The 14,885-nt window shown below is 45.8% G+C and overlaps 2 protein-coding genes across 13 annotated transcripts in view; both read left to right on the forward strand.

Moving 5' to 3' along the window:
• Window positions 1-14,885, forward strand: part of LOC120809203 (transcription factor SOX-6-like) — an 83,210-nt gene that overhangs the window by 52,027 nt on the left and 16,298 nt on the right. For 7 of the 11 annotated variants that reach the window (XM_078083238.1, XM_078083241.1, XM_078083232.1 and 4 more), the window contains 2 exons: window positions 3,988-4,102; window positions 5,194-5,276. In XM_078083238.1, the coding sequence (XP_077939364.1) occupies window positions 3,988-4,102; window positions 5,194-5,276 (198 nt within the window). The remainder of the gene's footprint in view (window positions 1-3,987; window positions 4,103-5,193; window positions 5,277-14,885) is intronic. The other 4 variants (XM_078083242.1, XM_078083243.1, XM_078083236.1 and 1 more) reach the window with 1 other exon arrangement.
• LOC144383786 (uncharacterized) lies at window positions 10,200-14,246 on the forward strand. 2 transcript variants are annotated; one of them, XM_078083245.1, is made up of 9 exons: window positions 10,200-10,755; window positions 11,367-11,511; window positions 11,701-11,907; window positions 12,065-12,198; window positions 12,330-12,423; window positions 12,652-12,981; window positions 13,187-13,346; window positions 13,420-13,547; window positions 13,676-14,246. In XM_078083245.1, exons 3-9 carry the CDS (start codon window positions 11,884-11,886, stop codon window positions 13,829-13,831), a joined length of 1,026 nt encoding a protein of 341 aa, XP_077939371.1. In that variant the 5' UTR covers window positions 10,200-10,755; window positions 11,367-11,511; window positions 11,701-11,883; the 3' UTR covers window positions 13,832-14,246. The 2 variants fall into 2 exon arrangements, with proteins under 2 accessions (XP_077939371.1, XP_077939372.1); XM_078083246.1 differs by lacking the exon at window positions 11,367-11,511 and having other exon boundaries at window positions 10,574-10,755.

A 14,885-nucleotide genomic window follows, 5' to 3' on the forward strand; every position in this document is an offset into this window, starting at 1 on the left:
TCCTGCGGAGCACGGACACACCAGCAACATGTCATCACGCAGAGAACTGAGGCCTCAGCCGAGGATTCAGGAGATTCAGGCTTCAACCCCAAGCGCGTCAGAGTGACACGGGAAGAAACTAAAAGAAAGGAATAGTTCTTAACATCGCATGCATCACAGCCGAACCGGGCTTATTATGAGGCGCATGTGGCCTATCTGCTGTACGGAGGTTTGGAAGGATTGTGGCTGAGCTCCAGGGCTCAGTCACTGGAGTGTGGGCTGTTTACGCTGCGTTGGCGTTAAACACACAGGCAGCGCTGCACCGGTCTGTTTCCACTTATCAAATCCAGACCTGAGCTCCTCTCAGACCAATACCCGGAGGAGCTGACCGAATGCTACTGTTCCAGCCCGAGAGGCCTGCAGCGCCGCGCAGACACTTTCTCTCAGAATTGCCGGTTGTTATTCATATCTTAATTTGAAACACAAAATGTTGTCCAGATGGAAGAAATAAGACCCCCCCCCCCCAACTCCCCCTCCTCCTCTCAAAAGTTTTTGCAAGAAAAGTGGAACAGTTGGAACTCTCTAATGCGTTCAGCGCACGCTTTTCCAGCTGTTGCATCATCACGGCAAATAAAGTTAACCGACCTGCAGTGATTAATCAGCGTTGCTTCTGTGACTTCATCATCATCATCATCATCATCACACGGGAGAGTTTCACGGAGTAACAGCCACTTCTTCCCTTTGTCTCACCGCGTCTCAGTTGTGTCCTCCTCACGGACGGGCCCAGTGTCTGAGTGTGTGGTGGGTGTTGTTGGGCGGGAGGGGGGGGTGGGGGGGGGACCAGTGTAGTTCAAAGTGAAAAGGTTTCCTGTCATGTGGTTTTAAATGGTGTGGAGAGGCCAGCGGGGGATGTCCACGGGTTAAAGCAACGCTTCCGAAGGCCCCATTCTGATAGATATGGTTACACACACACACACACACACACACACACACACACACAGGCATCTGATATTAACTCAAAGTACAGACAGCTGATAAGCTGCATAAACACACACATGTGGACAGTTTATAATATCCCCCTGACACGCACACAAAAAAACACACATGACGCTTGTGAAAACAACACGCGTATAGTCTCACACACACACACACACACACACACACACACAGCGGTGGAGGCCCTTTTGTGTGCCGTGTAGGCAGAGCGGCCCGGCCCAGCTCGGTGGCTGACAGGCATGTGTCTTTGTTAAGTCAGTTCCTGTAATGGCTCTCAGATGTGTCCCATTTCCTTCAGGCCCACAAAGGCAGAGGCCCCAACCGCACCGCCCGGGCCCCCAGCTAACGGGCTAATTAATGACTGCAAAGCCGCAGTCCTCCTCCTCCTCCTCCTCCTCCCTCTCTCTGTTCTTGGTTTCTAACTCCTCCGTCTCCTCCTTCGCCTTTTGTTTTCCTACTTTTCAGTTTCATCTCATCTCCGCTGGCGGAGTCAACAGCCGGTCCCGTGGACGCAGCGTGCTGCCCCCTGTAGAAACGCCATCAGCGCTTTTTTTATGCACTAATTAATGTAAAGGTGGGATTTTCACAGTGCGTGACCGCTCGTCCCATCCAAAGCTTTACGTCTCGGTCGGTTCGCCTACAGACAAACGCCATCCACATCCAATCGGGTTCATCACAAGCTCATCAAGCTACGGCTAACGCCATTTAGCTTGTGTTTGACCCACAGGAGGCCCGACAAGCTGCTTTCTTTCGCACCCTACCTGCTCTCCCGGTTGTTTAAAGCTAATGGGTTAGCATGTTTGAGTAGTTTATAATACACACTGTAGGATACAGTTAAGGATGGAGGACGTATGTATTGATTTAATGGACACTATATTAACCTTTTTTAAATTGAGCAGCTTGATCATTGATGGAAATTTCTTTGCAACTCAGTGGGCAAATACACTCTACATATACATTTTTTACCTGAATCATTACAAAGCAAACAAAATACAGAAAACTACAGAAAGAAAGAGTACAATTTGTTGCCATCCATAGTGCCACATATTCACATATTATTCTTATCATTGCATAATTCACCCCCTCCCCCTCCCACTCCACAAGACGACCATTAAGTCGAGGAGACGCGACGGGGGAGTGTGCACGCGCGTGCATGTCTCCTGTGACTATGTGTACGTCCATGAGCCTGGTGGGCAGTTAGAGGAAGGGGGCCGTGTGTTTTCTTAGGGGCTGGGCGGAGCGGGGGCCCCCGGACCACCACCTTACCCGGTCCATTCCCCCCCTGCCACCCCCCATCCCCCACCTCCACCCCCTCGGTAAAAGAAGATCTTTGTGTGTTTGCGCTGGTGAAGCAGCCCCAGTCATTCCCAGTGTTCCCAAAGGAATACAATGAATGGGAGCACTTTGTCCCATAGACACCCCCCCCCCCCCTTCACCTCTCTCTTCTTCTTCTTCTTCTTTGTCATTCAGACCGACAGAATAGTTTTTATTCTCTCTTCATTCCCTCTTCTCTGTGTCACATGACATGTAAAAGACGTCAGACAGCTTGTGTGTGTGTGTGTGTGTGTGTGTGTGTGTGTGTGGGCCTGCCGAGCTATCTGGGTTTTTTTTGGAGTGTGACCTAAACGACCTTGTTTGAAGAAGCAGTCAGGTGATGAACACATGTAACTGCACGCTTAGTGAACAATGTTGATTGTGTGTGATACGGACGCTAAGCGGCCCGTATAGCGGCACGCATGCTGATGTGAACTTGTACAACTGTTAGAGTCTGAAGCCTCAAAAAGACACAGTTGGCAGTTACATGATTCACATTCGAGAATCAACATATGTGATGCTTCACTGGATATAATAGTACTGTCATTTAAAAAATCAATTGATCAACAAGATGTTGTTTCCCTTCCCTTAACCACATCAAATCAAACGGATAAAACAAACAGTTTGACTGAGTGGAAAGATTTTCTAGAAAGCGTTAATTATGTAATATTGTTTTTTTAATTTTATTTGTTTTATCGTTTCATGTATAAAATGTAAAAAGAAACATCCAACTATATTAAGCGCTCAACGGGACTAATGAATGTTTTCTGTGGATCTTATTTCCAACCCTTTTTTCATTTTACATTCAGATTTGTTGAGAGATCAGAAATTTTTCTCAAAAGAAAAGACAGAGGAGAAAAAAAGGACAAAATTCTACAAAGAAAAGAAGAGAAAATGGGGCCCAAGTTGCAAACAGAAAACAGCTAAAACATCTTTATGGATACGGGAGAATTTATGACCTTCAAATTGAGACACAGCAAATTGCAACACGAGTGCCAAAATGTCTTCTTTCCCTTTGGGTTAGCAGGAATTATGATCTTAGATCAACAAAAAGTAATCCATGTATATAGACAGATCAAAATGGTTAAGAAATGCCTAATTTGTTTCTTAAGCTTTAGAAAAAAGTTTTGCCAACATTCACACAGGAACTTAACGAGCGAGAAGAAAGACAGGAAAGGAAAGAAAGCCGAGGAAAGACAGACCGAGGGAACGCCGAGCAGAGGAGACGCGACGGGGGAAACAGACAAACAATCTTTGAAAAGTTGAGATTCGGTGGAGAAACGGAAGAGCGAGACAGTCCAGCGGTGGAGTGCAGCCGGGCCTAATGGATCCCTGCAGGCTCATCTTTGATAGCTGCAGCCCTCAGCGCCTTAACGCACGTTTTAAGGGTCTTTCAAGTTGACATGAAAGGAAGCCGTGAGCCCGTCTGTTGTGTTAAAGGCGTTTTGTTTCACGTTTGCACGCTTGTCTCTCGAGAGCGCGCGTCTTTATTTGTGGTGTGTTTTTGTCTTTTTCCGTTTTGTGGCTTTCCTTTCTTCCTTTTCCATCCAAAATGTGTCTTCACCGTTCTCTTCTGGTTCCAACTGCTGCTTGTCCGTCGAAAAGGATTCCAGTTGTGTCTCGGCCAGTCTCTCTCTCTCTCTCTCTCTCTCTCTCTCTCTCCCTGTCTAATCAACGTCTCTCGTCCCTCTCTCTCAGGTCCAGGGTCACATGCCTCCTCTGATGATCCCGGTGTTTCCTCACGACCAGCGCTCTCTGGCTGCCGCCGCCCAGCAGGGCTTCCTCTTCCCGCCGGGCTTGTCCTACAAGCCGGGTACGCAAGCTAACTGAGCGATGGTCAACAGTTAATGAATGAAATGTCTCCTGGATCCACAGCCACCCTCCTCACACACAAGCTGACAGTTCTCATTAACTAAAAAGGAAACTAGCTAGTCACAGTATTTCTCTCCACACACACACGTGCGCACACAGAGAGGAACACAAACGCTGGAGTCCCAGTCCATGTTAATGAGGTGTGTCAGGTGAGGAATGTTCTGGAAATGAGCGGGAAGATTTACAAGCTCTGCTTTTTGCGCCTGGAACAATACATTGGACACAGCGAGGACTGGAATGTCTCTTTTATGGCGCGTTGAAAGCATGTCAGTTGCAACACATCTGTAAAATGGAATTTCACACTTTCTCACACACACACGCGCACACACACACACACACTCTCTCAAGCATGTTCTCCTGGTGCGCACCGACACAGCGGCCTAAGCGTAAGGAAGATGCAGACAGACGAAACACCCTGAGAGGATCGCACGCATCGGAGCGCCGAAGTCTCACACAGACACACACACACACTCCAAGCACAGTCCTCTTATTGTGGGATTCGCAGCACCTGCTTTCTTCCTCTTTCCTCGTCCTTCACACATTCCTCCTCCCTTCCATGCATTCCTCCAGGCGCTCGCCCGACGCCACGCACCGCCGAGCCTCGTACGTAATAATACGTGTTTACTCCCGCCGTGTGAGCATATACGAGGTCGGAAAGAAATGAAGAAAGGGATTAAAAGGCCATTATTCTACACTCTCCTTCGACTTGGGTCTGTTTGCAACAAAGGCAGGGACATGGAAAGCCTTTTAGGGACAGACAGCGGGGGTTGTGAACGCTACTCGCCCGTGCATTCGTGAGTGCATCCCAACGAGGCCACGAGGACTAGAACTCAGATCTCCCGAGTCCCCCCCCCCGCAGTGGACCCACGGCGTTATTGACCTTTGAATGAAACGCTCATGACCCTTTGTGTTTTATTTGTCCTGAATAAAAGTCTCACAGAGGCTGGCTGGAGGTAGAGAGCAGGTTAGTTCTTGTGCAGTAGTCTGGTTCCTACTCTAATCCACAATGTGTTCTGCTCTGTTTTTCTTTAGCAGGTGACAATTACCCCATGCAGTTCATTCCATCTACAATGGCAGCTGCAGCGGCGTCCGGACTCAGCCCTTTGCAACTGCAGGTAAGTTGAAAACAGCTGGTCTATAATCAAGAACACGTTCCACGTTGTTTTTTGGCAAACAACCATGGCAAACATTTCGCCAGTTCTGGAACCTCAAATTGCCTTCGTTCTTAGACCAAAACCAACGCTTGTTTGCCCTCTTGAACCTAAACTAAAGGAAATGTGTCCAAGTTGTTCCCTTTGTACCGTGGCACAAAAGACGCTACTTCTTCTCGGAGTTGGCGACGGCGTCGGAGTAAAGCCGAGCAAAGTAAACCTCTTCATTATCTGTGATGACAAGTCGAGTGTTTCACAACCAGATAAATAACTGAAGCAGAAAGTTTCAGCGCTGCAGCAGCAACAAAGGCCAAGCCGTAAAGGTTGTGTGTTTGTACACTGAGAAGGTTCAAATGTACCTAATCCCAAGGTGTAACCAGCCGACCACAACTCCAGACAATTGTGCCTAAGTGAGTAGATAAATAGAAAAGAGAAAAGATGAGTTGACAAACTAAATGAAACTCCCACTTGTTCTAACCCCGGAGTTCAAGTGCATTAGAAAGCCAGCGATATTTTCATGGAATAAAACCACTCTGAAGCACAAAGACTTTAACGCTCATGGCGTGTTCATTGCAACTCGTCGACACAATAGTGCTTTAATCTATACCTTGCAGGCAGGAAACCTTTCATTATTTGTGGATGAGACCTGGAGGCCAAGGCTATCATCGAACCTGCTGGGTGTCTGCCAGCTTTAAAGTGGGAAAAAAAAACACAGGAAACACATTAAAAAAGACTAAGTGCAGCGTTCTTAAGTCTGCATAATGTTTGCATAATGTTTAATAGAATGAATTCCAAACGCAATCGCCCCCCCCCCCTTCAAGACAGCAAGTGTATCAGGTGTTTTCCACTTTCACGTCTCAAACAGGGAAAGCTAGCAGGTTAAGACTAGTGAGCAGTCAGAAGTCAATGATGGCATCTGACAGTTCATTCAAATTGGTCCTTAATCGACAGGTTGAGCAGAGCCCAGCAGAGATTAGCCAAGGACAGACAGACAGACACAGAGATGCACAGAAACACGACCAAATGCATAATCTCCTGGCGCAGATAACTAGCTACTAGCTAGCTAATTATGTCTTGACTGCAGAAGATGCAAAGGAAGGAATGTCACCACAAGTGATGATGAACTGGAGGCGCAGATGTGTGATCACAAAAGTACCATCAAAATGAACTGAAACTTAACAATGATTATCTCCCTACCTATCATTATTTCCTGCCTTCTTTGTACAACCACCCAATAGTCTCAGCTGCTCCACGTTGCAGAATAAGTTCATACCCCCCCCCCCCCCCCAAAAAAAAAAACATCCATAGGGCAAAATGTGGATACAACATTCAAACGGAAGCTAGGATACACAACCACAGGAACCACAGATCACAGCCTTATTTCCTAATTAATTTAATGGAGTTCACTCTTTTTTTTTCTTCTCAAAAACAACATGAGACAAAGCTCTATAGGGGCGACGCCAACGTGCTAGCTCACTTATCCGCTGCTTGTCAGCTGTGACACACAAAAGCTGTTGTGATGAATCGCAGAGGAATTCCGCTGCCGCACAACACCTGGCCCGAGCAATTCATCAAATATTTTATTGCTGCTTGACACCTGTGGTTTGAGAATAGCACTTATCCATAATGGTTATCATAGAACATATTTGCAAAGAAAAATCAGGGTAACAAAAAGAAAAGAAAAGAGAAATGAAATCACAAGGGCGGTTAGGAATTACACAACGCGACCCCGTCACCCCTGCGGCTGTGAGCCATTGGTGAAAAGAACAAAAGGCCTCAAAAGCTTTTCACTAGCAAACAATATTGATTCATCATGTCAGTCATTACCATTGCATGGCTTTTGGATGCTACCAGAATCCTTATCTCAATTTATTCAATTTGTATTGTGGTTTTTCGCTGATCGAGGCCCTCATTAACCGCTATTGACTCAGCGAAGCGGCGTGCCGTGCCAATGGGATCGCAGCCGCAGCCCCATCTCCACTCCTGGCTCTGAAACGATCAGAAGAGCCTCTTACCTCTCACACGTGCGAGAGGTAAGAGCACGAATGATGTCGGAGATGCAGACTCATTCACGTGGAACATTGGAGGGGGAACCTGAATGAAAAAGACGGCTGAAATCAAGTCGGATACCGGGAGCGGGAGGAAGACAGGGAGCGCGGGGAAGTGTTCCTGCATGGTGGGAACAAAAAGAATTGATGCTGATTATCTGAGGAATTTTTTGCCAGACTTCCAGCACATGTTTGGACATTGTTTTCACAACAATGCCAAAGCCAAAAGCAATTATGAAGAGTTGTACTTGTTATGTATCTTCATCCAACGCAAATGTGGCAGCATGAGCCTCTTTGTGCTGCGGTACAGGAGGCGCTTGTAGCGCACAGCGAGCAGATTGGGACGGATACAATAACACATCTGCACGGGGTGCTGCCGTCCAAGCAGGCCGCCTTGCAATTAATGCTCACTTTGTGAAGTTGATATAGTTCAGCTGTCTGCAGTGAATCAACAGCTTAACACCTCCCTGCGTTGTAATTCATTACAGACACGGCCGTCGCTGTGTGAGATGCTTTTTTTCTTCCTCATGTTAGCGGAGTTCTCTGCAACTTCAAGTCCCGCAGGAAAACCCCCGACTGACGGGAACTGTTGGGGTTCAGCGTAGAAATGAAACATCCTGCTTTATCTTCGTCCCTTTGGCCTTCCGGGCTGCGATGTCTCGACACGGCTGTCCAGTGCGCACACTGAGCGCTTGTCTGTTCCTCAGTGTTTTTTAGTTTTTTAGTCTCAGTAACGCCACACTTCACCAACTGCGTGTGAAACTGAGCATTAGCGTGTGAAAAAAGGGCACAATTACGCCGCGTTAGTTCTACGTCGGCGCCTCTGCAGTGCAGCACAAACCAGCTGGCCTGTCAATGCCAGACCTGAGGACAGATGTTGCAGGCACACTCATCCAGATGTTCGGTGCTCCGTAGCAAGCTCCGGGCAGCTGGCGGGCGCAGACGGTCAAGTGGGCAGAGGCGAGAGAAAACGGGCTTACAAGAGGTTTGGATCCTTTGCATTGTTTTATGCTGGCAGCGGGAACACGGACAAAAGCTTCCCTGTTGTGCTGGACCCATCGTGACCCGACCTGAAGGTTCTGCTAGCGCAGTGTCGTGCTATCAGCGTGGGAACTTGACGGGGCCAATTGCTTCCAAAGCCCCAGAGTGGAACCCTTCACAAACACTGGAGTGCCGGCGAAGAAAGGCCCCCTTTGTTGCGGCTAATGCGAGTGAAATACAGTTGCTCAGCGGACATTCTTGTTGAAATCATAAGACATCTTTCGCTGCCCGCCCCGGCGCTCTGCCTGTTGCTGCGTGCGAGCCGTGGAGCGGACGCCGAGGAGCAAACTCTTGTGCCCCACGGTCATGATTACAGCGCTGTCGGCAGAATGGCTTTCTTTGTCCTAAATTGAGGACAATGAGTGGACGGATTTGCTTTGGAGGCTCACAGAGCGAAGCATGTGTTGTGTCGAGGAGAGCCGGAAGTGAGATATAGTTGTCTTTCACCGCCTTGGACGCCTCCCCGCAGTGTCCTTGCAGGAGGTCGATCCACGAGGCGCTCCTCCCCCATCCTCGTCTTCCTCCTCTTCCATCTCACCCCCTGCAAACCAGCTGAAAAAGACAAAAAGCTCATCTGTTTTGTTCACTCCTGAGATCGATGGCAGCTGAGACGCTAAAAACGGCAGTGAGTGCTGCTCAGAGCCGGACCCCAGAAACGTCTGCGTCTCCCTGCTTCTCTCCGCGATTAAGCCGAAGTCGGCTCAAAACCTGCTGATGATCAGGACGGCCAAAAATGACGGACTGATCATTTGGATTTTAGTCAAATTAGCACTAACGCCGGAAGGCCAGTCAGATAGTCTGGAGAGCTCCGCCGAGGGCCGGGGCCCTCTTTGTCAATTTGTAATTTAGGAAATTGCGGCATTGTCTTCCCTGGGGGGGGGGGTTGAGTGAATGGTGAGAGCTGTGGTTGTGGTTGTTTACGCAGCACATTGGCCCCCACAGTCACTAATCAATCTCAAGGCGTCTTTAAGAAACAGGGGAAAAAAACAAAACACGGCACAAGCTCCTACTCGCTCAGCCTTTTGTTTGCTCAACAATTCCCTCATCGTATTTGGAATCGCTGACGGAATCGCCGCTCACAGCACACCCGCACTCGTGTGTGTGTGTGTGTGTGTGTGTCCGTGTGTGTGCGTCTGCTCCCCTTAGAGCTGTAAGAATATCAGGCATCACCAGAAGTAACTCTGCGGTCGGGCTTGATTGACGCGAGAGGCCTCACCGCCAGCCATTCGAGGCACATTCTTACGGGGGTCTCATATCGCCGGGGGTTGGGGGGGGGGGTTGGCCCGAGCGCTCCCGGTGCCTTCCAAGGAAAATAAGCGGCGTGACATCAGGGCTTTGTTTCAGCGGCGAGGCCCCTTCTGTTTGTGTTTAATATCGCTCCGAGAGAAGTGGAAAGAGGGGCGGCCAATTCTTTTTCCCGGGCCCGAACCGCTGAGCCCGGCGCTGCGGCGGCGAAGCGACGGTGGTCTCGTGTGTCTGCAGCGCCAACGCTCTCTACCTCCCTCTCGTTCTCAGTTGAACACTCTTTCCTTTTGGATCTCTTTGGTCCCCGTAGGCCTCGTAGTTTTGACTACAGGGAAATCAGATCCCACAATACCGGGGGGGGGGGGGGGGGCGGTTTGGGCTCAGGGGCCCGGAGAGTAAAAACAGAGAGAAAGGAGACGGCGGGGATGATATGAAGAGCCATTTTGGACCGAAACTGAGGGACAGAGGAAAAAAAGGGGAGAGGGGGGGGGGGGATCAAACGAGAGAGACAAAAGAAAGACGGACGATTTACGGGAGGTCGGAGAGTCTATATGAGGTGAGGGTGACTAAATGAGAGGCGAGCAGGACAGGAAGGGCGCGAGGGGGGGAGTCCTGGGGGAGGCCAGCCGCGTCTGGGTGGTTTTCCTGAGGACAGGCGCTTTGATTCTGCAGCCCTCACACTCCGATGCATTCAGACAGGGGCTGACAGTGGTTTCAAGCAGCGGTTTGTCTGGCTAGCTACACAGCAAATTGAGCAGAGTTAAATTTCTGGTGTTGATAAAGATAGAGTCAATCGAACTCTATTTGGAATTGATCTAAATCTCTATGTTGTTAAATCTGTTTGATTTCACACTGCACCACAAAAGAGTTGGTGTCAAAATGGAGTGTTATTACTGTTATTGTGAAACCAACTCTATGGGTCGTCAGTCTCTCAGCTCGGGTGTAAGGAGTGACTACCCTCTGGCATCGCGCGAACAATAATCTCGTGAGAGCAACAATCTGGCGGGATTCAAGTAATTTACCTGCACAACTCAACTGGAGCAACGAGCAGCACAACGTTTTCGAGGACAGTTTGTTCAAAATTGAAGAAAACGTGTTGCATTGTGTCGGTAAGTAACAGTTAATTAGATAACCTAATGAGTGCTATTATTATATACAGATGGACATATATTTAGACATTAGTAATATATTTATAGCCGCTCTAATGTAGGTTAACTGTTATGCTGCCACCTTTACTGCAGCCAGGCTAATGTCAGCTAGCTAGCAACCGTAACCTACGCCCAGAGCGGACAAACTACTGTACGGTAACTGGCAAGCTAACGTTGGCAAGCTAATTTTGCCAAGCTAACGTTAGCAAGAGTTTGTTTCTTCTACTTTCACACGTTTTCTGTTTACTGGTCTATTGAGTCTGACTGTGAGCAAAATAGAATTCCTGTTGAGTGTTTCAAGTTTGTTAATGTAACGTTAAGTTACGTGACGGTACTTTAGTAATGCCAACATTCTTTCAAATAAATAAATGCTAGTTAGCTGGCTAGCTAAGAGCCAGAACCGGTTCCCACGTCTTAGCTGCATGGAAGCAAATATTCTCATACGAGGACTGGGTATATGTATATCTAAATTACATTTTGATTATCAGAAGTGTCGGTAGTTAATATGAAGTTACTATCGGAAAGTTAATCGGAAGGACTCCTTTCTCAAATACGTTTTACTGTGCCTATAGTTACTCAACGCCGCAGGGCTCAAGTTTTGAAGAATGGGGGGCTGAACGCCACGGCTGACCGGGCGTGGACACTACGTGCAGCGGTTACGGTTACAGACACCGTCGGGAAGGTTGGAGGGGAGCCAGCGCGGACTTTTTTTTCAGCGTGAGAAATACGATGTGTGGCGTAACACTTGACAATCATTGTCTTAAATACATATGATCTGTCACTGGGTAGTAATTAAGGAAGAATATAATATGCTTAGTACTTTTTAAATGCTTTATTTAAGATTGAGATTGTTTTGTTACTGATAGGTACATTTAAATTGTCTTTGTTCTGTCTGCCATTTTGTAGATCTGGATGTTGAGCTGGTTGCAGATCAAGCATCCTCCTCTGTATTGACATCGCTGTCCCCAACTTCATCCTTGGTAGTGGCACAGACTGCACTATCCCCAGCTTTATCCCATTCATCTGATTCCACCGTTATTCTGGAGTCCACAAGAAAAAGGAAAAAAAAGAAAGAACCCAACAGGGTTAATGGACCAGAATGAAGCAAAACAGGTAGAGCTTTGAATAAATACATTTGAAATCCAAAATTAATTATTTTTTGTAAATGTATTCGCAGTATAAAGTAATGTCATTAGAAAAGTTAAATTCTTTAAAAAAAAAACTAATTTTTACCGTAAGCATGCCATAACAATGTAATATTTCTTGGCAGATGGTTGAGGGTGTTCTGAGGGCCAATCCAAAGGGTGAAGAAGTCTTCAATGAGTATGATAAGACTAAAACACTAATAAACACTAGTAAACAAATGGTGAACATCCTGGTTGCAGATATGATAGAGCTACATGGGTAAGAATTGCAGGTCACTTGGTTATGTCATGTGTTGTAGCTAAATAATGCTGTTCTGTATAAGTGGTAAGGGTGTATTTATTCTTACAAAACATACATGCTTAAAAGTAAACTATGACTTATTTTTAAAGGAGGGTTCCACCGTCAAGTGTAAGGACCAATTATGCACTGGGAATTGTGACTCTTTTTCCATACCTCCGTGATCCATTCTCCAAACTTGGATATGTAAGTTCTATCTGAAAACCAAATCAGTGTGATTTCAATATCTTCTTCACTTTTCTAGTTTGTACTCATCTTGTTTCAGATGAGTTTTTGTAGGTTGCTCACCCTTGCATTTTCAACCTGTTTTTTAAAATGTTTTGCAGTCTATTCACTGTCTACAATTTTTGTGTTGAGTAACTTATTCTTAAATTGAAGCATGAGATGCCTCTGTTTGGGTCTTTCTTTAAAAAGGAACACTACTATGATCCTGAGGGTAATACTGGCTTCATTTCACGGAGGATCAAGACGGTTCAACGCAACACCTTTGCTGGCTTGCGGGGTCGTTCCAAGACCGTTCTTCAGGATGGTCCAAAAACCAGGCGAGAATCTCTGTCAACCTGCCAACAGCTATTTGGTGAGGAGTGCAAGGAGGCGATATCTACAATAAGACATTCCAGCGATGAATCTGTGGTCAAAGAGAAGATGAGAGCGACTTTCCAGTATCGACAGAAGATGGTTGGGGATGATGCATCATCTTCATTCCTGGATGTGTTCCCTCGTTTTCTTGATGTACCTGGATTGGTAAGAAAACTCTTTTGCTTTGGTTGTAGTTGTCCAGTGTAGAACAGTAATATAGTCCAGTGCAGAACAATATAATATCTGTCTGCACTATACTATAATCTCTTTAATCTTCTTTTCAATCTTCCATTTCAGTATTTGACCTTTCATTCATTTTGTGATGTATGCTTGAACCTGTATATTAAAATATTGTTTTCCTTGTTTATAGATCGACCAGGATTTCTCAATGATGTTTGGTGACGAAGTGTCTCAGAAGTTCCTGTCCAAGTGGTCAACTTTCTTCAAGCCAAACATCACAGACTGCAAGACTGCAAAGAATATGGATGAGTTGCTGTCAGCAACTGAATCTGAGTCTGAAGATAACAATGGTCAGTATAAAACGTTTTCTTGAAATATATATTTCAGTGTTGTACTAAATAAATACATTTTTTATGCCTTTAGGATGGGACAGTGATCTGTCTTCAATCCTTTTGCTGCTGCATCTACTCCCTCCAACTTCAAGGGGCCAGAAAAAAACTACCAAGATCAGTTCAGCTCAAGCAACCAGCCGTCTTGTTAGATATCTTAAGGTATGCAAAAGTTCCTACACCAAGAATCCCTTAATAGATGTTGGGATTCTGAGACAGTTTTGCTCTGTATATCTGCAGAAATGTGATCAAGATGTTATAGTAATTTATGTCTCTTAACTGACCTACAGGAAGGAGCCAGTATTCCTACCTTCCTTGAGAGTGTCGACGCAAACAACCGTTCCTCCTTTGCATCGGTGAGCAAAAGAAGAATATCCAAAGGTTCTACCTTATTATCGACCGAAAACCACTCCCGTGCAAGGCACACACATCAGTGGCAGCTTTAGACATTACATTTGGACGCCTGTTCAAATGTTACAAGTACAAGGTGGGTCAGATATTACGGTACTGAGTACCAGGTTGGGTTGTACTTATGCACTGGATGTACCGATGATCTTCCTGTGTTCAAAAAGATCTGTGATATTATAATACATGAACAGCACGCTTTCATGATATCCTGTAATGTACAAACAATGTACTATGATGACCACTTTAGTGCATACTGTATAGAAGACCAAATGAATGTGTTTTCTGTCATATCTGTGAAGGCACTGACTTATTTTAGACCATTTGACAAGCAATGCTCTAATGACAATAGTCAAAGATACATAGTGCCTTATTGTTACATTTAGATAAATGTACAGCAATGAAAAAAGATTTGGTAATGTTGATGCATTTGAAGAAATAAAAATGTTAAAGTAGTGAACTTGTCATTCGTATTTCTAATTATTCACATTTCATTTAAAGATTTTTTTTTTGTGTGGGGGGGCGGGGCAGCAATAACACTTTATAGTGTTAATGGGGCAACTCCTTTTATAGTATGCACATCACACTATAAGAGTTAATTAATGACTCCGATGAGTATTAATTTCTAACACTACCCACTGGTGTTGAGAAACTAACGCTTGAGTATTGTTAAATTTCAACTATATAAGTGTTAAAATTAACTCTATAACAGTGTTAAAATGGCAACACTTTAAAAAGTGTTACATTGACACTGCGTAGTGTGGACCCCATGGGACACTTTAAAAGTGTTGAAATTAACTCCAATAGTGTTAATTTGAGTCTGTCCATTTTGCTGTGTAGCTTTGATTTAGAAGGCCCTGGACTCCGGGCCCACTATTTGACTCTTTGATTTTTGTTGGATGGAAAATGGGTACCGACTTTTTTTGTGCAGTAATGGTCTCATGATACCTTCCAAATCCTTTTTAAAATTTTTACATTACATTTAAGTGTTTTTTGATTGACTCATGACCAAGCTATTTGCGGTATGACTGCACCTACTTAAAAATGATTTTCAACTATTCTGATTTTGGGGTCAGTTGGTTGATTATCTGAGCT

This window comes from Gasterosteus aculeatus, chromosome X, assembly GCF_964276395.1.
Source record: "Gasterosteus aculeatus chromosome X, fGasAcu3.hap1.1, whole genome shotgun sequence".
NCBI classification, from domain to species: domain Eukaryota; kingdom Metazoa; phylum Chordata; class Actinopteri; order Perciformes; family Gasterosteidae; genus Gasterosteus; species Gasterosteus aculeatus.

What these genes read in the sequence shown, in the direction of transcription:
- LOC144383786 (XM_078083245.1), top strand. Translation starts at nt 11,884, where the DNA reads ATGGACCAGAATGAAGCAAAACAG. An exon ending in CATTCTCCAAACTTGGATAT is followed by an intron (nt 12,424 to 12,651) that starts GTAAGTTCTATC and finishes TTCTTTAAAAAG; the next exon opens with GAACACTACTATGATCCTGA. An exon ending in TGAGTCTGAAGATAACAATG is followed by an intron (nt 13,347 to 13,419) that starts GTCAGTATAAAA and finishes TTATGCCTTTAG; the next exon opens with GATGGGACAGTGATCTGTCT.